At 38.5% G+C, this 22,429-nt stretch overlaps 2 protein-coding genes and 2 non-coding genes across 7 annotated transcripts in view; 3 read left to right on the top strand and 1 right to left on the bottom strand.

Annotated features, from left to right (window-relative positions):
- Positions 1 to 11,281, bottom strand: part of KIF1B (kinesin family member 1B) — a 138,396-nt gene extending 127,115 nt beyond the window's left edge. The window contains exon 1 of one of the 4 annotated variants that reach the window (XM_028487854.2): positions 10,867 to 11,281. In XM_028487854.2, the coding sequence (XP_028343655.1) occupies positions 10,867 to 10,972 (106 nt within the window). In that variant the 5' untranslated portion in view covers positions 10,973 to 11,281. The remainder of the gene's footprint in view (positions 1 to 10,866) is intronic. The other 3 variants (XM_028487857.2, XM_028487859.2, XM_028487851.2) reach the window with 3 other exon arrangements.
- Positions 8,966 to 9,071, top strand: LOC112065349 (U6 spliceosomal RNA). The gene has a single exon (XR_002891977.1). It is a non-coding gene; the product is annotated as a U6 spliceosomal RNA (small nuclear RNA).
- On the top strand, positions 9,365 to 9,470 carry LOC112065350 (U6 spliceosomal RNA). Its single transcript, XR_002891978.1, has one exon. It is a non-coding gene; the product is annotated as a U6 spliceosomal RNA (small nuclear RNA).
- A 5,205-nt stretch (positions 11,282 to 16,486) lies between the features above and the next one.
- On the top strand, positions 16,487 to 18,110 carry LOC114484991 (small nuclear ribonucleoprotein G-like). Its single transcript, XM_055083783.1, has one exon. It carries the CDS (start codon positions 17,543 to 17,545, stop codon positions 17,771 to 17,773), a length of 231 nt encoding a protein of 76 aa, XP_054939758.1. The 5' UTR covers positions 16,487 to 17,542; the 3' UTR covers positions 17,774 to 18,110.
- The last annotated feature ends 4,319 nt before the right edge of the window (positions 18,111 to 22,429 follow it).

Genomic DNA, 22,429 nt, shown 5'->3' with positions numbered 1-22,429 from the left:
AGATGTGTGACCCCAGGCAAGTTAGCCAGTATTTATGCCCTCATCTGTGAAATGGGGAAAATAAGAGTATCTGCCACAGGATTGTTGTGAGGATTAAATGAGTTAAAGTCTGTAAGTGCCTAATTGTGGCTGGCATAGCTTAAGTGTTTATTATTGTTGTCTTTAACTACTAATCGCAGTGGTTTTCCCCCAACTAAAAGACAATTTAAAAAGTAAAAGCTGCTTTTGTTTTCCCCTTCACCCATTTTGCCTTCTCAATTTTATTCACAGTTACAAAAGGAACTCTAGTATCAGACCAGAACAATGTCACAGGGAAACAGTAATTGTAGTTAAATCATTTCCTCTTTACGTAGCTTCTGCTAATTCTGGCAGTACAGTTTTCTCTTCTGCCAAAACAAAAGAGGCTTCCCAGACATTCCCCACCTTTCCTGGCTCTGCCCCTCAATTATTTAGATATCTCTCCTAATACCTTCATAATGGTCATCACACTGCTTTGATTACTTATCTCTAAGACCTAAAAACACTCTGAGTCTGAGACTAAAAACACTCTGAGCCCCTGGTGGTCTCCCAGCCTATGTTTGCTGAGTAACAAAAATCTAATTTCCCACATATGCCCTCAAAAATCTAATTTCATATTTCTTATTCTTACCACCTATATGTACAAAGCACTCATCCCTAAACAGTACAACCAAGAACAGTTTTTAGCCCACTAGAAATGTTTGTTCATAAAATAAGCACGTTGTTGATATACTACAAAAAATTAAATCTATGAACACCAACTTCGCCTACTATAAAATCGGCACGAGTAGCCCCTTTCACGGTCTCTCTAACCACGCTCCAGACTCTGTGAGCTCCCACTGCAAGTGCTTCACATTTCACTAGGCAACTACCAAAAGCTATCAGCACTGCGTTGTTGGCACAGACTTTCAAAAATGAACTCCAAAACAACTCTTGAGAATTGCAAAGCGCATTTAAAACAAACAAACAAACAAAGAAACTGGGCATGGTTGCTTTCCCCTTTGAAAAAAGCAACAAGTGTACATATAAAGCCCACATGAAATACAGTCTGGATTTAATCAAGGCAACCTCAAAAGATTAAAACAGTAAGATGCAAAGCAGCAGGTTTCCTACAAGATTTTTTTCAGTCTTCTCTCTTGGCCGTTTCAGAATCCAGATGTGAAAACAACTTATTTAGGTAATTGAAGAAGTTTGAATTATACACTATAATAAAAAGCAGTTCCAAACACACAATACCAAAGGCCCCCTCCTTTAGTGACAGGTTCAACTGTTTCTGCCTATACATTTATATTCCCATTGAAAATAACGATTTAGGTACCAAAACTAACCACAAAAAACAATTTCACAAATAACTTTCAAATACCATCCTATGAGACACCCAATTCCATTTGATCCTCACAACAACCTAGGAATAGCGAGCTGGGTAGGCATTAGCAACATCTCCATTTAACCAATGGAGATGCTAAGGCTCAAGTGTTTGATAACAGAGGATGAGCTAAATAATGTATGATTCATAACTACAATACAGCCACTAATATCATGTTCCTGAAGACTACTTTAGACTTGGGAAAATTTACCCACTGCATTACTAAGGGAAAGACCAAGGAGGCTACAGAGGTTTGGCAAAGGGAGAAGGGAGGTCCCTGCACAGACTTCAGCTTTTATTCTGAGTGCAATTGGAACCATCTGAGAGTTTAGAGCAAAAAAAATAATCTGACTTCCATTCTAAAAGGATGGAGAACAGATTACTAGAGGGCAAGGGCTGAAGCAAGGAGACTTGTAAGGAGGCTACTGTAGGTGGTGGCAGTAAAGGAGGTGGAAAGTAAGATTCTGGGTATACTCTGAAGCAGAGCCTACAGGGCTTTATGATGGATAGAGGATAAGAGAGAGAGTCAAGGATGTTTTATGATTTTTGCCCTGAGCAACTACAAAGGTAGAGTTGCCTTTAACTGAGTTGAGGGAGAATGCAGGGGAGCAAGAATGCAAGAGGATATATCAGATATTCAGTTTTGGACACTCCAAGTTCAAAATGTTTATTTAGACAAGCAGGTAAGAGATGCCAGGTAGACGGCTGCATAAACTGCCTCCTAAAAACAATTCCTGGGACTTCCCTGGTGGTCCAGTGGCTAAAACTCCGTGCTCCCAATGCAGGGGGCCCAGGTTTGATCCCTGGTCAGGGAACTAGATCCCACATGCCGCAACTAAGACCTGGTGCAGCCAAATAAATAAATTTTTTTTAATTAATAAATAAATAAATAATAAAAACAATTCCTTCCCCACCTGTGAGGGGCTTACATTCTTTACAGCAGTCCTAAGAAGTGGTTTTAAGGCTCAAGCGTCTGATAATGGGTGATGAGCTAAATAAATTATGGTTCATAAATCCAACAGAATACTACATAACCATTAAAATCATGTTCTTGAAGAATACTTTAAAAAATGTGCTCAGTAAGTTAATGGCAAATGAATTTATCTCATCTAGAAGAGGGTGCAATCTAATGCCCTTCTTTAAGACCATAAACTTTATCCCAGTAGAAGAAAAACGTAAGAAACAGAGAGGGATACATTCCAGAATGTCAGTTTAGTTAAGGAGCCATATGAGAAGTCATTAAATACCAAGGAAAATTGTGAGGAGGCCACTGACAGTGCAAGACCTGGACCTTCCCTTTACTGACCCATTCCAAAAGTCGTTCTAAAGGACAAAATTGGTTTCAATCAATTCCAATTGAGTAAACATAATATCATTTCAGGGGCACCTTTATTTCCCCACCCCAGCACACACACACAGACCCCTCTCATTGCTATAGCTTCAAGTCCTGATTACAGGAAAAGTGTTCTGTGTCAAAATTTTTTTAAAGTTTAATGCCATGGGTACCCAAGCTGATTTCAATATATTTTACTGAACTCTTCTTCCTGTGCTGTAAAAGCCTCTTCACCTTCTTCTTGCTTATCTTCCTACATTCCAGTGACTAAATGAGTGTCATTTAACCAAGGTGGACATGTAAGCATTCCTCTCTTTGGAAAAAGAAGTCAAAAAGTGGTTCGAAGGTTTCAGAAAGAGGGGACAGGAGGCAAATTTCGTGGACTTGTGCTTATCATATGATATGCTCTGGTCACTGGTCTAAATAGGCCTGGGTGGACAGCATCTCAATATGCAGATTAAGACTGTTTTTTCCCTTTGCTTTTATGCGTTTTTAGTTAAATGTTTAGTAGATATACTTATAAAATATATGTAGAGTTTAAACAGCAACAATAAACAAAACCCCCAGTACCCACCAGCCCATTCCAGAACATGATTCTCACCTCTGTAGCCCCACTGTATGACCCTCCCAGATTTCTTTGCCCACCATCTCTCCACTGAGGCCTGCAGAATTTTGTCATTATTGCCTTACTTTTCTTCATAGTTTTACCCTATGTTTTTTTACGGAGTAAAGAATGCAGAGAACAGTTTTGTATGTTTTTAAATTTATATAAATAAAATACATCAACTGCTTTTGCAACTTGCTTGTATAGCTACAGTTTATGATTTCCGTGTGTGTGTGTGTGTGTGTGTGTGTGTGTGAGAGAGAGAGAGAGAGAGAGAGAGAGAGAGAGAGAGAGAGAGTGTACGCAGTAATTCCTCTCTTCTTTGCTATGTACTATTATGTAAATATATCATGATTTATTTATCCATTCCCCTGCTGATGGATACTGGGGGTTATTTCCAGTTTTGGACTCTAAGAAAAATAGTGCTGTTAGAGGAGTTTAAATACCAAAATATTCAGCAGTTTTAGTGACTCTCAGTGAAATTCATGACATTGGTAGAGGTTACTGAGAGATGAATGACTTGGGCATGAGTGAGATATACAGTTCACCAAATGAATCTTAACCAAGGGTGGGTAAAAAACAAAACAAAAAACTGCACATTGCATCTCTATGTTTAGAGCACATGCTGTCGAGGTGAAGAAGAAGTAGCTGAAGAGCTGTCCTTATCCTACTCCTCCAGCCACACTGTGAAGCACGTTGGGTGTTTTATTATGGAGTTTACACCTTAGTCTGACCCAATCATGTCCTGGCTTATCCTGAAAAGACTTAAGGAGACATTTTGATGCTAGGCTAGTGCTTCTTAACCCTTTTTGGGGACAGAGCTCTCTTTAAAAACGTACTGAAGCCAGGACTACCCTTGTGGCACAGTGGTTAAGAATCCACCTGCCAATGCAGGGGACACGGGTTCGAGCCCTGGTCCGGGAAGATCCCACATGCCGCAGAGCAACTAGGCCCGTGTGCCACAACTACTGAGCCTGTGCTCTAGAGCCCACGAGCCACAACTGCTGAAGGCCTTGAGCCTAGAGCCCGTGCTCCGCAATGAGAGAAGCCACCACAATGAGAAGCCCGCGCACCGCGACCAAGAGTGGCCCCCGCTCGCCGCAACTAGAGAAAGCCCGCACACAGTAACGAAGACCCAACACAGCCAAAATTTTAAAAATTTAAAATGTACTGAAGCCAAGACATGGAAGCAACCTAAATGTCCATCAATAGATGGACGGATAAAGAATATGAGAAAGAATATATATGTAACACAACATTGTAAATCAACTAAACTTCAATAAAAATATACATATATGAATTTAAAAAAACATATTGAATGTGATTACCCTCTCCCTAGGAATGTGCATGAAACATATTTTGCATATAATTTCAAAGGGCTCCCACCTTGACAGATACTCAGGAGTCTAACCATAGATGCCAGTAAAAGAAACTCAGACTAAAATGCAAGTGCGAATTAGGTAACACTAAGGAGAGAAGAAAACTAAAGACTAACAAGAAAAGACTGGAATACGAAATTACACAGATGCTAACCATTTAACCTAATTGGAACAACAACAATAAAAATCCATCAAAATGCAGCAGTAGGCTGCAGTAAAGAGGTAAATAGAGGTAACTTTTCTTGCCCTCTTATTTTCCAGAATGTTCACAAAGATAATTTATATGCATTTACATTTATTTTCATGTAGCTAGATTAATTTATGCTAGAAAAAACATACAGATTTATAAGAATTCCTTTCAAAAGTCTTCCTTTCCAAACTCCATTTTGTCCCCGTGTTCCCCCATCCCAAATTTTCATTAATGGACGTGAAGTCATTCTTTGTACCAGCTGTGATGTGCAGCATTTGGTTTAGAAATGCACATGTGCGAATGAAAAAGCCTTTTAAAATATACAATGTAAGCAATTAGCAGAAAAAACAACAACAGGATTTCTTTTATCCCACTTAATACCCAGGCATAGGGAAAAAAAAAAAGATCCTAAACTAAGGAAGATTAATAAAAATATGAAGGAGACTTACCAAGGATTAGAGACCGATTCCTATGGTTAAAGACAAAGCAAAAGATCACAATTTAATCACCAGAAGGAGTGTGTGAGAACTTAATTGTTTTTCAGAGGGGAATTTATGCAGTTTCAAAGTCTCCAGATTTACACACATAACCTAACCATAAATGTGAGCAGTTAGAGCATTAATTTTGCCCCATTTTCCTTTTTTAAAGTAATTAGACAATAAAAAATGCTTCCAGGGCTTCCCTGGTGGCGCAGTAGTTGAGAGTCCGCCTGCCGATGCAGGGGACACGGGTTCGTGCCCGGGTCCGGGAAGATCCCACATGCCGCGGAGCAGCTGGGCCCGTGAGCCATGGCCGCTGGGCCTGCGCGTCCGGAGCCTGTGCTCCACAACAGGAGAGGCCACAACCGTGGGAGGCCCGCGTATCGCCAAAAAAAAAAAAAAAAAAAAAAAATGCTTCCAAAGTGGGAGAAACTTGGAATATAATGGGATATTATTAAACAAAGCTATTTGTATGCACTATGGTCTCCCAAATGTCAAGGCAGTAACATTTATCTGTGCCATGGAAAATACTCCCCCCGAGACCAGAAAGTGCTTGAATAAAACTGCCACTACTCAGTTTTCAAATCTAGCACATTCCCTAAAGTACTCTTCTCCACCCTCTTCTACTTTTTCATGAGACCTTATGGCAGGAACATTCCACTGCATTCCATCTATAATCAGCCATAATCCCTGTGAGCAGCAGTCCAGGCCAGCTTGCCAGCATAGCAGTCTTTTAATGCAGCTAACACATGTGGCTACAGAAAATTCATTTCAGTTTTCGCAACAATTCTAGGTTCAAAATCCATGCTCTCTCCCAATCTTAAGCCCATTTTTTTTAAGAACAAGCCATTAATACTTTCTAAACATAACAAGTTGGCTCACTTAAAATTTCTCAAAAGTTATTTGGATTACATATTAGTCAAATTACTAAGAAACTGCCATATAAAATTGTACACAGAAACAGAAAACAGCAGAAAACTGAAAACGCCAAAATTCTAGAGGAAAAAGTCTCTGATACAATTAGCTAATTAGCTTTCCAAAAACAAACACCTTTCAAAGAAACCAAAATTACCCCAAACTTTCTGAACCATGACAAAGCATTCAGCTAGAAAACTAACACTACTTTTTCTAAGGCTGATTCATTTATCGAGGACTCTTGTTTCAGGAGGCTAATATTATTTTAAAAGTCACAAATTTCTCCTGGTGAATGTTTAAGCGAAGAGGCAATGTTATAGCCAGATGAGGTTAGGAGTACCAATCTAGATATAACACTAATAAGTCCTAATAAGCTACAATTCTGAAACTTTCCCCAAACATACGGGATGTTTAGTTTAATCCTCAAGGTCAAGCTGAAATACCCTCCTATCATCTATGAATTTTACATGTGCCCTTTGCCAAACTCACATCTACATCTTTTTAAAACCCTTTTTTATGGCAAGTATCACTTTGATCACTTTTACTTTATATTGAGGTTAGTTTGGTATGTCTTGTCTCTCCTACCACAAACTTTAACTCCTTAAGGGCAGGGTCCTAAGGTACATGGCAACTCTGTGATCCCTAGAGACTCACATTACAGCAGACTCTCAAAAGAGGAAGAGAAAGACATAGGGCAAGACAGAGCAGAGCCACTCAGACTGCTGTCAAGAACGGTTGTGGACAAAATATGATGGAAAAACCATTGGTAGTTCAGCACTGTGCTTCAGGTGGTCCACAGACTGGTTTTCGTAGTACTAGTACAATAAGCCCAGGCCTAGTCTAACCATATTAATTACTTCTAATAAAAACCAGGCATCTCTTCATTAATATTTCCTCAAAAGACATGTAAATATTTTCAATAATTCTGGAGAGATCTTTGGGGGAAATAAACAAGACAGTAAATAGAACTTAACATCCTCACAAACTCCAAAATTTACGGCCCTATCCTTAGAAAATGTTCAACTAGGAATCTTATTTTCTTCTTCAGTTTGCTGTCTACTACAAGTGAAGAAATCTGAAATCCTTCATTCAGAATGAATATCATATTTGGATAATTTTACTTTTTTCCCCTAAACTGACATTATTTTCTATACAATCAAAATAATAAGGTCAAAAAGAGAGCCACATATCTTAGATACAATGAGGTCTAACACTTTTTTTATTAGCCATCAATAATCTCAGTGAGCTCTTAATCCAGATGATCAAACCCTAGCAGTCAGAAAATTAAGCAGACCCAGATCCATTTCACATAACTATCCAGAGCTATAGAAAATCTTAATTTTGCTACACACTCTAATAGTTTTATTCTCCTGAATAGTCAATAGATTAGTTTTTTTTTATATCGGTTTAGTACTTAGCATACCATTATACATATAGTAGATACTTGTTAATAAAATCCTATTAACTTTTATGGATATTCTCTCATGCTAAAATCTCAAAAAGAAAAAAAAACCATCTTTTACAAGATATAAACATGAATAGTTTTACTCAGGTGTTTAAAATATACAATGCAGGGGACTTCCCTGGTGGCACAGTGGTTAGGACTCTGCGCTCCCAATGTAGGGTGCCCGGGTTCGATGCCTGGTCAGGGAACTAGATCCCACATGCATGCCGCAACTAAGAGTTCGCATGCCACAACTAATGAGCCAGCAAGCCGCAACTAAGGAGCCAGTAAGCCGCAACTAAGGAGCCCGCCTGCCACAACTACGGAACCCATGTGCCACAACCAAGGAGCCAGTGAGCTGCAACTAAGAAGCCTGCGAGCTGCAACTAAGGAGCCTGCCTGCCGCAACTAAGACCTGGTGCAACCAAATAAATAAATTAATTAATTTTTAAAAAATAAAATATACAATGCAGTCAAGACTGCAAAATAAGTTACTATTATACCTTACCACTAATTAAAAGGAAAAAACTACCTTAGAAAAAGATAATGCTGCTTAAACTATCTCTTGAAGGAAATCTAACACAAGTTACTTCTAGGGAGAGGAACTGGTTGACTACGTGATGGGGTGAGAGGAATGTTTGTACTGTACACTCTTTTTACATTTTGGATTTCATACCCTCTGAATGTTTTACCTATTCACAAAAATAAATCAAAATTGGGGTGAAAGTAACATAATGCTATTTGACCTTGACAATGAATATAAACTTATAACCCATTTAAGATGTGGGCATTCTAAAATGATCTGTCATCAAGAAAAAATGTTAGTATTATTTCTTGTACTAATAAACATTTTCCATGTATTTTTATTATATGATAAACTGACTTTTGCATTCATGGATATGGCCTTTTAATACTCACTTTCTCCTTAAAAGTTTTTAGTTTAAGGTTTCCAACCCTATAAAGAAAGCAGGAACACCCCAACCATTAATGAAATACCATCTCCATGACACTGGGGATTCCTGGATAGTTCAGCATGCAAAACAGAGAAAAGTATTTCTTTTTGGAATCAATTCTGGCTCCTGATCCAGGATTTCCTAACGTCCGCACTTTAAAAGAACTTGTGATACACACCAGCGTATTTAGAGGCAACACCAACAGTCAAAAATGCCTCCATACTAAGTTATAGTTAAATGCATTTTTCAGAAAGAAACAAGGGGCTCAAAAATCAGGTTTTAGTGTGCTCACTTCAGCAGCACCTATACTAAAACTGGAACGATACAGGGAAGGTTAGCAAGGCCCCATGCAAGTTTTTAGTTATATACTGTGAAAAGTTTTTAGTTTAAGGTTTCCAACCCTATAAAGAAAGCAGGAACACCCCAACCATTAATGAAATACCATCTCCATGACACTGGGGATTCCTGGATAGTTCAGCATGCAAAACAGAGAAAAGTATTTCTTTTTGGAATCAATTCTGGCTCCTGATCCAGGATTTCCTAACGTCCGCACTTTAAAAGAACTTGTGATACACACCAGCGTATTTAGAGGCAACACCAACAGTCAAAAATGCCTCCATACTAAGTTATAGTTAAATGCATTTTTCAGAAAGAAACAAGGGGCTCAAAAATCAGGTTTTAGTGTGCTCACTTCAGCAGCACCTATACTAAAACTGGAACAATACAGAGAAGGTTAGCAAGGCCCCATGCAAGTTTTTAGTTATATACTGTGTAAAACTTAATTCTTAAAATGAAACACAAATGATAACATAGCTTGAATGAGTGATATTTAGGAATATAAACATTTGTTAGAGAACAATACTGAATTTTGCATCTCTTTTTACAATTATTCATAGGATATATAATTCATAGAATTACTGGCACAACTGACAAAGAAATGTAAAGCACAAACAGTGGTACAGCAGTTTAGACTCCTACTGTGGAATCTTTTTTTAAAAAATAGAATGTTGTGAGTCCTATTTAGCAAGTTCAGAAAAGTATGTAAGCAACAGAAGGTTCAAAGTTGTATATGAGGAATCTATATCAAAAAATAAACAGCGAACTCACAGTAACAGAGAATGATGGCTGGGGAGTGGGGGGGAAAAAGGAGATTCTGATCAAAGGGTACAAACTTTCAGTTATAAGATAAGTTCTGGAGACCTAATGTGCAGCATGGTGACTATGGTTAATAATGATGTATTGTCTATGTAAAATTTGCTGAGAGAGTAGATCTCAAGTGTTCTTACCACAAAATAAAAGGTAACTATGAGACGTGATGGATATATTAGATTTTGCTAATCATTTCACAATGTATAAACATATCAAAGCACCACACTGTAGACCTTAAATATATATAGTTTTTATTTTCCACTGGGAGAATCCTCTACACAAAACACTGGCCCACAAATAGATGAGATCAGCATGTTTCCTCAACAATTCAACATTAACTTGTGTCTGAAAGAACAACAATTCGGCTTTATCACAAAGTTATAGGTTTTAAAACAGTAGAACCTACATCTATTTTAAGTAATAGTTTGCCTACAGATCCATATCAAGTAACTAATTCAAGTACCAAAAACCCCTTCAGTTTTGAAGGGGCTTCAAATGAGCTTCAGTCATTTTTCACCTAAGCAACTATATAGGGAAACAAGCTAGGAAGCAATGACTGATAATTTTTAGTAATAATTTACAAGTTTACTATCTGTTTTAGCTATATCTGTTGTTCAACTCAAAGAACCATTGTAAGGAAGCAGAGTAAGTGTGAAGACCATCTTGGCAAGCTCAGATGCTATTTAAAATCAAGAAAGCAAAGTAATCTTGGAGGCCCAACAGGTATATTTCACAGCATTATTTACTAAAAATCACTGCTTACACCTTTACTATCGTTAAGATTTCAACTTAATAACACTAGCTAAATTCGTTCAGTTCTCTAGGAACTTCTCAATTGTAAAGAAGAAAATAAATAGTCCATATTTAAATATGCTACAGCAAATATCACAGGGGGAAAACATTCAATGGATCATTCAGAACAGCAAAGTTCAAAGTGTTAATAGCCAAATGTTCATTTATTCTGAACACGGCAAGCAGGAAAAGGGGGAAGGATAGAAAAATGAGACAGAATTGATAGAACACAACATGAACTCACTGGTTGAGTTGCCCTGCATCTGAATGATGCACTTGGATTCTTTGCTGGTCTCTCGAGAATTGAAGGGCCGCACACGGACAGCCACCTTCACTGAGGCTCCCGACATTCTGATGGTCTTGTTATATATATGCAGTCCAGAAATAAAGAATCAAATCTTCTTATGAAATTCTGTTCAAGTTTCCTTTAAAAAAGAAAAAATGATTCATACAAGATAGTCAGAATTAAAGAAAGCATGGGCTAACTTGAGCATACGAGCCATTATCTTAGTACTATTTGTTTCCATTTCTAAAAACCTCATCCCTTTTCTTCCCTATAAATCTTATATTCTCAACCGTAAATTATCAGATAGAAAATAAAGACTGTAATTTGTTTTCCTGTTCCATTATCTCTTTACCATGCCTAAAAAGTCCCTAGACTTAATAATCAAAAATTTAACTGCAAAGTAACAAACGTCTTCCTTGCTCTCTGTTTTTCTGGATCAGTCTTCAATAATATATGAAAAAAAAACAAAATGTTTACTTGTTAAAGAGGGTTCCTTACACAAGTAACTTGCCATCTGCAAAACAACTTATTACTTGTCTTTAAAGAAATGCACTGAACTTTTTATATCTTAATTTCAGTTTGAAACATCCAGTTACATGATGTATATTTAAACAGCAAAAGGACAAAGATAAGCTCTACCTAGCTTCTTTAACTATAGGTATCCTGGGATTCCTTTAACTTCTATGAACCCTTTCATACGTATCTCATTTGGCCCTTACAACCATCCTGTACAATAAGCAGAGAAGGTTTCAAGAGACCCAAGTTCTATCCTCTGACTCACGGCAGAATCAAATCACTATATTTCACTTCTGAATGAAGCCACAGGAAAAAATGTGAAAACTTTTTGGAGGAATAGTTTCCCTCCCAACAGAACAAAACGAACACCATTCTGTGAAAAGAACCCACATAAGTAACTTCCACAAGAAACAACAGATCTCAATCTGTACTCTATCTGTTATATAAACATCTTCAAGAAGAACTGAACAAAAGAAAAAACTAAAAAAGAAAAATACTTATGGGTCCAATTACCAGGGAACTCCAACAGAATTTAAACCTGACCAATTTTTTTCCACATAATTAAGTAAAGGTTAGGAATGCTAACCTCCAGCTGAACAACTACTAATACTTTCCACAGGAAAAGGCAAAAATAAATACCCTATCTTATTTTCTAACAGCACTATCACTATTTGAAATTGTTTTTTGGACCATGTCTATTGTCTGTCTCTCACACCACCACCAGAATGCTCAGAGACCTTGTTTGCCAGCACTTAAAACAGCATCTGATGAAAGAGCTCACTACACGTTTGCTGAAGGATTGAATTAATGAATTATATTTCCCAAATGTGAGAATTATCTGTTCAAGTCCTCTACCTGGTTTACTGACTTTTTTTGTTTGTGTTTCAAATGATTACAATATTTATTGATATTAATCTTTTTATATTTGCTGCAATGTTTTTTCTAGTCTGTTTCACATTTTATTTTACAATAAACAGATGGTTCTTTTTTAATACATCAAACATTTATTTTAATCACATTTATTAAATGAAAGCTTAGAGTTATTAACCCTTCCAATCCATACAGCATGACCTATAGTCACTAGTTGAATACTTTGCCAAAAGAGAGTGAATGAAGCATTCACAAAAAGCAAGACACACAACACATTTCAACCCCCCGGAGTCCACTTTAATATACAGCCATCATCTCAACACTCAGTATGTCCCATTATCTTCTTCCCGAAACGAGCAATCTCTGCCAATCTTCCCATTTCTATCTGGACCCATACCATAAATCTTGGAGTCATCTTTACTTCCTTCTCTTTGAATCCTTTCATTAGTGCTACCATTATTAATGAAATACCATATGAAAACTTTTAAAACAAATTTCCATTCTTCTATCCCTTCCTTCCTCTCCTTCCCATTGCCCTAACCTTACTCCATGTCCTTACTACCTCATGCCTCGCGTACTTGCAATAAAGAAACTAATCTTTGAGCTTTTAGATTTAATCCAATAGTCCTTAAATGGGGGGAGAGGGGCAGGATTTGCATAAAACAATCACACAGGGGTCTTTTGAAAAGCAAATGAGCGTAGGCGCCTCCCTTTTGAGATAGGGCCCAGGTATGGGTTGTTTTGTTTTGTTCATTTTCTAAAGATTATGCTGTAAACCTCCCGCTGAGAACTCTGCTCAACTGTTTAACCCTACTGCAATATTAACATGTCTAATGCATGACTTTCTTTTTTTTTTTTAAAGACTACATCTTTTTTCTTTTTTTTTTTTTTTACTTAATTATTTTGGCCGCGCCACGCGGCATGTAGGATCCTAGTTCCCAGACCAGGGATTGAACCCGCGCCCCCTACATTGGAAGCGCGGAGTCTTATAAATCACTGGACCACCAGGGAAGCCCCCTAAAGCATGACTTTCAATTTCACTTCCAAACCCAAGAACCTTTTCTTACTCCACAGCACTTACAAGATCAGTCAAGGTACTCTGTATTCTAGTCAAGCTCCTTTACTATTCCACACACGTTCTTTCACACCTTCTAACAATTTCCCCCCCTACAACAGATCTATGAATCTTCATTTTCTCCTCTACTTGACGGCTCAGCTCCAGTCTTAACTCTTCCAAATGACTACCCAAACATTCCAGGAATCACTGGTATTTCCTACAGCACTTACAGTCCCAAACACATTGGGAGAACACTGCTATCATTTTACACGACTATATTCTAGCTTGTACGTTCTTTAATAACTTCCCAAAGTGAATACCCTATTCCTGCAAAAATCTCTTTGAACTTGGGTTCCTTGAAAAAGTGGCTAATTCTAAGTCTGGGCAAGAAATTTCAAGATGATTCTGGGACATCTTAGTATGACCACAAGCAAGAAATCAAAGACTAATGGGGTCATGGCAAAAAGACACAAGTGCCAACTTAAAGGAGCTCCCACTGGACAAAGATGGGATAATTGGAGCATAAAAATACATACATACATGCAAACACACTGCATATGGACTGAAAAACATTAAATATATAAATTCATGAGTTTATAACGATACTTTCAAAAACCTCATTTTTCTGAAAACTGGCAAATAAAACAAAAGAATGGAGCATGCGTCCAGTCTGTGTATCCTGTATAAACTATATTCCAGGACAGTCAAATAGACAATGAGGACAAGTTCTTCTTTACAGAAAAAGTCTGACTAATAAATGCAGAAGAAATGACAGAATTAGAATGTCACCAATTCCCAACCCTACTAACATAAAGGTTCTCTGCATCATCACAATCTACTAAAAAAGCCTTAAACGAAAGGTTGATTGATATGGGAACATTATATTGTATGAATTAGGCTGACTAAATCTGAACCAAATGATCATCAATCTTAACATCACTAAAAGTGGGACACGTAGGTGGCCTATGCCTCCTGATGTGCTGCAGCAGGAAACACACGGCACCACCTAGTAAATATTATCCCATTCCCCTTAAAAAAAAAAACAGACTGATAGAATCAAGCCTCAGTTTATAGGACATATAGGGAACAAAGAAACAATTTAAATTACACCTAGAAGATACAATCAGCCAAACCCAGAATACAGAAAAATCTACAGTTCAAGTCACCCAGTTTCTTCAATTAAATAGCATGATTTGGGGGAGAGGGGTAGTAATAAAAGAGACTTAAATGTTGACAGTTAATGAATATTGTAGATATGTAAATTTAAAAAAACCAAAACTTTCTTCTTTTGTGTTCTATTCAGGGCCTACCAAAATGTTCAATGCTGGTAACTAACTCACAAACCGACAACAAGGGCTGAAACCTCCTTGCTGAGCTTTAGATTATAAAGTACTATTTAGATATAAAGTACTAGGAGCCGAAATACTAACCTCTTTCCTATTTAAAGTCCCCCACACATACACTTTTCAATAGTTGTTCCACTCTTCTACCCAGCTAGCCTCCCAGCATACCATTCAACCTAACACACCCAAAGCCCAAACATCTCTCTACCTCCCCCAGCTCTTCCACCTCTATTCTATTTCTTTTAATGTTCTCACCATTCTCCTGTTCCCACACAGGCCAAAAAGTTGCTTCCTCTATCCATCTAATCAACTGCCAAATTACATGGCTTCCACCTATAAAATGTCTCTCTCCATTTCTACCACCGCCATACCATCCCTTTTACGCCTCAATACATCTCACCCAAGACGGTTAATCATCTTAACCACTTTTTCTCTTTCTTCCTCCTACCCCAACCATACTATACAATACTGCCATTTTCACATATTCCATCCATACTATGCAATGCTGCCAGATTCACACTCCTAACGCACAGGTCTCTTCATATCACTGTCCAGTTTCTCTACTGTCTACCAAGCAATGACTGAACGCCCCACCGGTGGCATTCGATGTGTTCTGTAACATAAACCACCTATTTTTACAAGCCCACAAAACACTGCCTTCCACCCACTCTCCTTAACAACCACCCACCAGAGGGTTTCCTGAAAGCATCTCATGTTTTTCTGTCCCTGTGCCTTTGTTCCAATGCTCCTTCTACCCACTGTACCCTTCCTCCTCTCCTGTTCTTCTCAAAATCCTACTTTTCTTCCAGGACCTTCTCATATGCTACTTATTTCTAAATCTTTCATAGATTCTCCCCACCTTGCAAACCAAATGCAAATTCTTCTCCATTTAATACTTCTCAACTCACTGACCTTACCTAGGGCAAAATGAGTTATTTGTTTATCTTTTTTTTTTTAATAAATTTATTTATTTTTATTTATTTTGTTTTTGGCTGTGTTGGGTCTTCATTGCTGCACGCAGCCTTTCTCTAGTTGCGGCGAGAGGGGGCCACTCTTCTTTGCGGTGCACGGCCTTATCGCAGTGGCTTCTCTTGTTGTGGAGCACGGGCTGTAGGGTGCACGGGCTTCAGTAGTTGCAGCACGCAGGCTCAGCAGTTGTGGCTCACAGGCTCCAGAGCGCAGGCTCAGTAGCTGTGGCGCACGGGCTTAGTTGCTCAGCGGCATGTGGGATCTTCCCGGACCAGGGCTCGAACCCATGTCCCCTGCATTGGCAGGCAGATTCTTAACCACTATGCCACCAAGGGAGCCCTGTTTTTCTTATATCTGCTGTAAATTTTAAGTTCCTTGAGGACAAGACAGAATTTTAGTCACGCTTTTATTAGTCATTCTTCTTTGGAAGTGATATGTACATTTTAAAATTACTTTCCCGAAACAACCTGAACCTAAGTACATATTTTTTTTTCTGATTTAACTGTCTGCGGTAAAACTGCAATCATCTTCACAAGTGAGTTAATATTTTATACAGTAATAAGAAACTACAGTTAAGTGGACTACAGAAAGCGTTACTTTGTTACTTCCCTACAACTACAAAGAGTATCTCCTTTATAATGGATGTCCATCAAAGAATTACAGTTTCAAAACTCCCTGATCCTTTTTAAAAATTACCAATTATATAAATCTGAAATCAAGTTTAAATTCCAGTGAGAAACAATAATTACAGAATATTTTTAAGAAGTTATAGGATAACAATAAAAATTACAGTACATTTTCCAATTTCTATAGAGCCAAAGGCAGGTAGGAAAGGCAACCATACATACTCTAAATCACTTACACAGCCTCAGTTCTAGGCTGTTCCTCTGACCAGTTTTCCTTCCTTATGACATGCGATTAGAAGCATTAGGAAAGTGGAATGGAGCAAAAATTCCAGAAGCCTTCGCTAACAGTAAAGGGATAATAAAACATTTAGATCTAATTCATTTGAATTTTTCTAAATTTTTGCACAGTTGCTTAACTTTGACCTTGTGCAATTCTCTCTTGCCCTCAGAGGCACTCTGGATTATTAGGAGCCTAAGGAGAAGACTAAATGACTGCTCAGCAAAGTGAAAAAACAAGAATGAAATAATCTTAGATTTTTGGTTGGTTGGGTTTTGTAATATCCCTTTTTTATAGAAAACAGCCAGGGTTATATTCCTAAAACAGATGTCAATGCATGTCATTCCCTCTCCTTAAAAGCATTCAGTTGGTTTCCATGGCCTCAGAACACAACCTAAAAATTCATGAGCCTCCACAATCCAACCTCCTTCCCCAGTCTGTTTTCACTGCCCAACTTTAAGCCTTCTCCACCAAGCACCTCTTACTACACCAAGCATGTGATGCTTGGAAGCTCACTCTCCCTTCTAACCTAATACAAGTCCATATCTTTTGAGGACAAGGTCAACTGTCACCATGAAGCAGGAAGCATTAAGTCATATGTTCCTTAACATTCCCCTTTCTAAGCTAAAAGTCATACCTTCTTTCTCTTTGCTCCCTAAAAATGTTGTGTTGATTCCTCATTTTTCTACTTATTTCATTCTGCCCTACACTGCAGTCAGTAGTTTACTTAACTCTCGTACACTGATACTTTATTCAGTACATGTTTGTCACAACTGAAAACAGAATTTAACCAAGAAATTCAGTCTTTTAAATTCAACGTTCACACAATTTGCTACATCCCCGCAAATTTACAATATCAAGCAGTCTATTTAAAAGATAATCTTTTCTAGTGAATTACATTTTAAAGAATGAATTAGGGGTGAGGGACAACTCGAATTCCGTTTGGAGGCATCTTTGAGCTCGTCGAGTAGACATCATGAGCAAAGCTCACCCTCCAGACTTGAAGAAATTTATGGACAAGAAGTTATCATTGAAATTAAATGGTGGCAGACATGTCCAAGGAATACTGAGGGGATTTGATCCCTTTATGAATCTTGTGATAGATGAATATGTGGAGATGGCAACTAGTAGGCAACAGAACAATATTGGAATGGTGGTAATACGAGGAAATAGTATCATCATGTTAGAAGCCTTGGAACGAGTATGAACAATGGCTGTCTTCACCAGAGAAATCAACTGCTTTCACATGTCCCCTCTCCACATTTTACTATGATGAAAATTGGGCCGTGTACATTTTCTTACTGAACTTTTTTTGTTAAACTTCTGTAATAGTCAAAAAAAAAAAAAAAAAAGAATTAATTAGGGAATTCCTGGCAGTCCAGTGGTTAGGATTCGGTGCTTTCACTGACGAGGGCCCAGGTTCAATCCCTGGTCAGGGAACTAAGATCCCACAAGGCTTGCAGCACAACCAAAAAAAAAAATGAATTATAAGAGAGAATAGGGGCTTCCCTGGTGGCGCAGCGGTTGAGAATCTGCCTGCTAATGCAGGGGACACGGGTTCGAGCCCTGGTCTGGGAGGATCCCACATGCCGCAGAGCAACTAGGCCCGTGAGCCACAACTACTGAGCCTGCGCGTCTGGAGCCTGTGCTCCGCAACGAGAGAGGCCGCAACAGTGAGAGGCCCGCGCACCGCGATGAAGAGTGGCCCCCACTTGCCACAACTAGAGAAAGCCCTCGCACAGAAACGAACACCCAACACAGCAAAAATAAATAAATTAATTAATAAACTCCTAAAAAAAAATAATAAAATAAATGTATACTCCAAAATAAATATCTGTAGCTAATGAGCCCGTTTTGAGAGGGTGTGAAAATTTCCTTGTTATTATTAAAGTTTTGCATCTCTTGGTCTAATACTCTCCTTGAGGACCAAGCAGGCTTTAGGATCCAATATTCTGTGTCACTGACCATGCCTATACTGACAAAATGGCCCCCAAAATGTGAGAATTCATTTTTGTGTGTGTGTATGAATTTCGTGTGTGTATGTATGTCTATTCTTGGTCTTTGACTCTGTGGATAAAAATCAGCCATGAGCCAAGCTGTGAAAGCTCAAAATGGATCACATGTTAGAAAAACCTCTTTCTGCATTCTAACCCAATGCCAAGAATCAGACTGCACAGAAAGTTTCCTGACAGATCAGATTGTCAATCTCAAATGAGATTACACTAGCTCAGTCAGGCTCCCCAGCTGTTTTAACCACTATAGAAAATAACCTGAAACAGTTTTTAGATTTATTAGACACATGTCTTCCTGTCACTGCAATTAAGAAATCAAGAACCTTCCTTTTTACTGGTGACATGCTTTTATTCTCACAAACGAAGAAGTACATCCAGAAACAACAGCTCCTATGGCCTAAGGCTTAAAATAAACTACTCTAAAGTTTTTCATTGTTTTCTTATCTTTCACTGTTTGGATGGTTAATACTAAGCTCTATCTAGTAAGTCAATTCATTTTAATATCTGAAGCCACATCCTATAATTTTCTTTTAGCAGATCCACTGGGAGCTCTGCCACTCAAAGCCCAATATTCCACTGAAGCTCTTCTATTGTCAAAGTGGATGACAACAGCTACTCCTGGAATTGTCCAGGTTAAAATGAACTCAGCTCGGCTATGCTGCAGAAATGGAAGTTTCAGTCAGAGGTTAATTCAAATTTGGTATGAGGCAGGTTCTTTCTTTCTGAACTCTGCCTGGGACCGCACCTACCTGCCTGGTAGGTAGCTCACCAGCTGGGCAAGAATGCAGGTCAGACTTTTCCATGTGTCAACAATGTGTCAATCTTGCCACATGATAAACCAGTACCCAAAGTTTAATAGGTATGTTTTCATTGAGATGACAACACAGAATACAAATATTCCAGGTTCTCACCGGGTTTATTAAATAATGAGTTTTCTGCTGGGATACTCAGACTTATCTTTACATAAAGTTATATACCTGAACCACGTTAGTCATATTCTTCATAGAAAAGACTTAAGTTATATTTTAATGTTGGATTCTCAGTGCAGAATGCAGGTGGATTATTTTTTTTAAATAGGTCTTTGAAGAACATTTCTTCCTTTTACTTAAGGACCTGCTGAAAACACTTAGTCCGTATATCTTTCTATCAGGATGTCTATAACACTTTTCTCTTAGAATTTCTTTAGAATTCATTACCAGAAAAAAAGTTCCTCTTGACAAATCATTAGCTTTCTTTTACCAGAATGAAAAGTGTATAATTTCTCTTTCCCTTTTTATCTTGACTTTCAAAAGTTTCAAAACTAAGTTACAATAACCACACTATACAAACTTACACATATACAAATTGTTGTAATTTGTATATTTACTTTTTCCTCCTGTCACATAGATTTCTGTTTCTTCTCCATGTTTAACAGCCTCACCGTATATATATAGTATTGTGGTAAGCTGCTCAAAACCTTTTTAAAAGCAGTAAGTGATATAAATTATAACTAAATAAAACTTTACTGTAATAGCCTAATCTGCTATTTATTTTAACATTGAAAATATGTTATGTAGTCAAAATTCTAGTTCTTAAAAACAAAGTAAGCCTTTAAAAGTTATACAAAAATTTGTGTTGAATGAATGATAGCCATGTGAATGGCCAGAAAAGCACGAGGCCCAGGAGACTGCAACCAGCCCCACAAAACAGAAGCAGACAAAGGAGGGAGTGAAGTGAGCAACACTTTCAATACAGCACCGGAGTGAGGCGTGCCCCGCCCCCACACACACACCGTATCAGCAACAAAGGGCTGGAAAACAGAGCATGAGCAGTGTTGGCAAAGTGGGGGGATCACTGCAGCTAGTCTGTGGTGGGCTGGGGAGGAATTAGGAGGCAAGGAATTGGAAATGCAAGTATCCTCACTGTTTCCAGAAGCTGGCTGTGAGGACAGGAGAGACAGCCAGGAGAGAACAGGAATGAAACAGGAATTTTCCTCCTCCCCACCCCATTTTATTAATACGGAAGACTTGGATATTTCTATCCTTTATTCAGCAGCTATTTATGAGGTGCCTACAATGTGACAGGCAGTTCCAGGAGTCTGGATAAATCAGTGAACAAAACAGATAAACATCCTTGCCACGGAGGAGTTTTCCTTCTAGTAGGGGAGAGGGGACATTACAATAATAACTTAAGTTATTACACAGAATGTTCGGTGATTATAAGCATTATGAAGGAGGAAAAAGTACAGCAAAGTCAGGGGGCTCAGGAGTGTGGCTGGAAGGGGTGCCATGCAGGTGCATAAATGAGGTCAAAATATGCCTGTTGACGTAGTGAGGTTTAAGCAAAGACCTGAAGTAGGTAAAGGAATTAGCCAAGCAGATTTCAGGGAAAGAGTGTTCCAAGTGGAAGAAAGAGTCAGAGCAAAGGCCCTATTGTGGGACTGCGCCTCCTGTGTTCAAGGAACTGTGTGTGGGGAAACAGCGAAAGAGGGAAAGAAAAGTAGCCAATACAGCAAGTTCCCAAAGATTAGAAAAGGCAGTGATACACAAAACACAAGCCAAGGGGTTAGCTGAAGTCAGAGTAACCTTTCCCTTGAAACTGGAGGAAAGAGGGTAAGAAAGAAGGCAGAATGTGAGCGTTTGGCGTGGGGTGGGGGACAGCAGAGCCAAGGACTTCACTATGGAGAGCGAGGGTAGTCTGAATTGTTTTCTAATTATGTTAGGAAGGAAGGCATCAGAAGTTTTCAGTATTTTCTCAGAAAAGATGCCTGCTTGGTATATTGACTATGTGATTAAGCAAATGAGGCTGTTCTGGCTCCTGCATAATTATTTCATGCTAATACAGGAGGCAAGACTGTCAAAGTAGGTACTGCTGTGGTTGGTATTCAGAGTCGTTGTATCCAAGGAATGTATTTCCTCAGAAAAATAAAATCAAATGAGGACTTGCTTTTAACTTCAGAGAAGAGAAAATTAGATCAAACCTATCAATTCATTCAATGTCAGAAGGCTATAAAGATTTATGGGCACGGGGAGATCAGCTCGGGGCTTTGTGACCACCTAGAGGGGTGGGGTAGGGAGGGTGGGAGGGAGACGCAAGAGGGAGGAGATATGGGGATATATGTATACATATAGCTGATTCACTTTATTATACAGCAGAAACTAATACAACATTGTAAAGCAATTATACTCCAATAAAGATGTTAAAAAAAAAAAGAAGGCAGAGAAGTTTGGAAGCAAAGGAAGGGGAAGTGGGGGAATTCACGCCTTTTCTTTCCTATGAGGCTACAAGTAAGGTTTATGCCAAGTATGGGGCAGTGGGGAGGCCTAACTAAAATGGTCAAGATTTTTGAAAAGCCAGTGTGGAGAACGGGGGAGGGAACTGAGCAGAAATGCTTTGACAGACACCAAAGACAGACTCAGGGGAAACCTAAGACTACACATCAACTGTGGTACCAGTCCCCAGCACTGTGTGAGGTTTCTCCATGACACAGAGTAAAAAAGGGAGGCTACGGATGATAGGAATGATGCAAGGCTGGCATCGGCACGGTGGGTCTTGCAGAACAATAAAGAAGAATTAAAAACTTCAAGTGCTAGTAAGAAAATGGCTGAGGCAATGCACCTGGAAATCACAATGGAGAAAAGGAAGACAAAGAAGTAAAATCTGAAAGGGGCCAATGGACCAAAGACTTGAGGTGGGAGAACACACAGCAAGAGACTACTAAAGTGAGAGCTGTAAATTATCATAGTTGAAGATCTGAAGGTGATGACATGTTAGAAGATATGGTCACAATACTGAGTTACTGGAACAGAATGAAGCCAATGTTTGCTTGAGCTGAAGTCAAGGAATTTTAAAGTTAAGAGTAGTTATAAAGG

This window comes from Physeter macrocephalus, chromosome 3 (genome assembly GCF_002837175.3).
Source record: "Physeter macrocephalus isolate SW-GA chromosome 3, ASM283717v5, whole genome shotgun sequence".
NCBI classification, from domain to species: Eukaryota; Metazoa; Chordata; class Mammalia; order Artiodactyla; family Physeteridae; genus Physeter; species Physeter macrocephalus.
The sequence above is the reverse complement of the archived record's forward strand: the minus strand, read 5'-3'. Positions and strand labels throughout refer to the sequence as shown.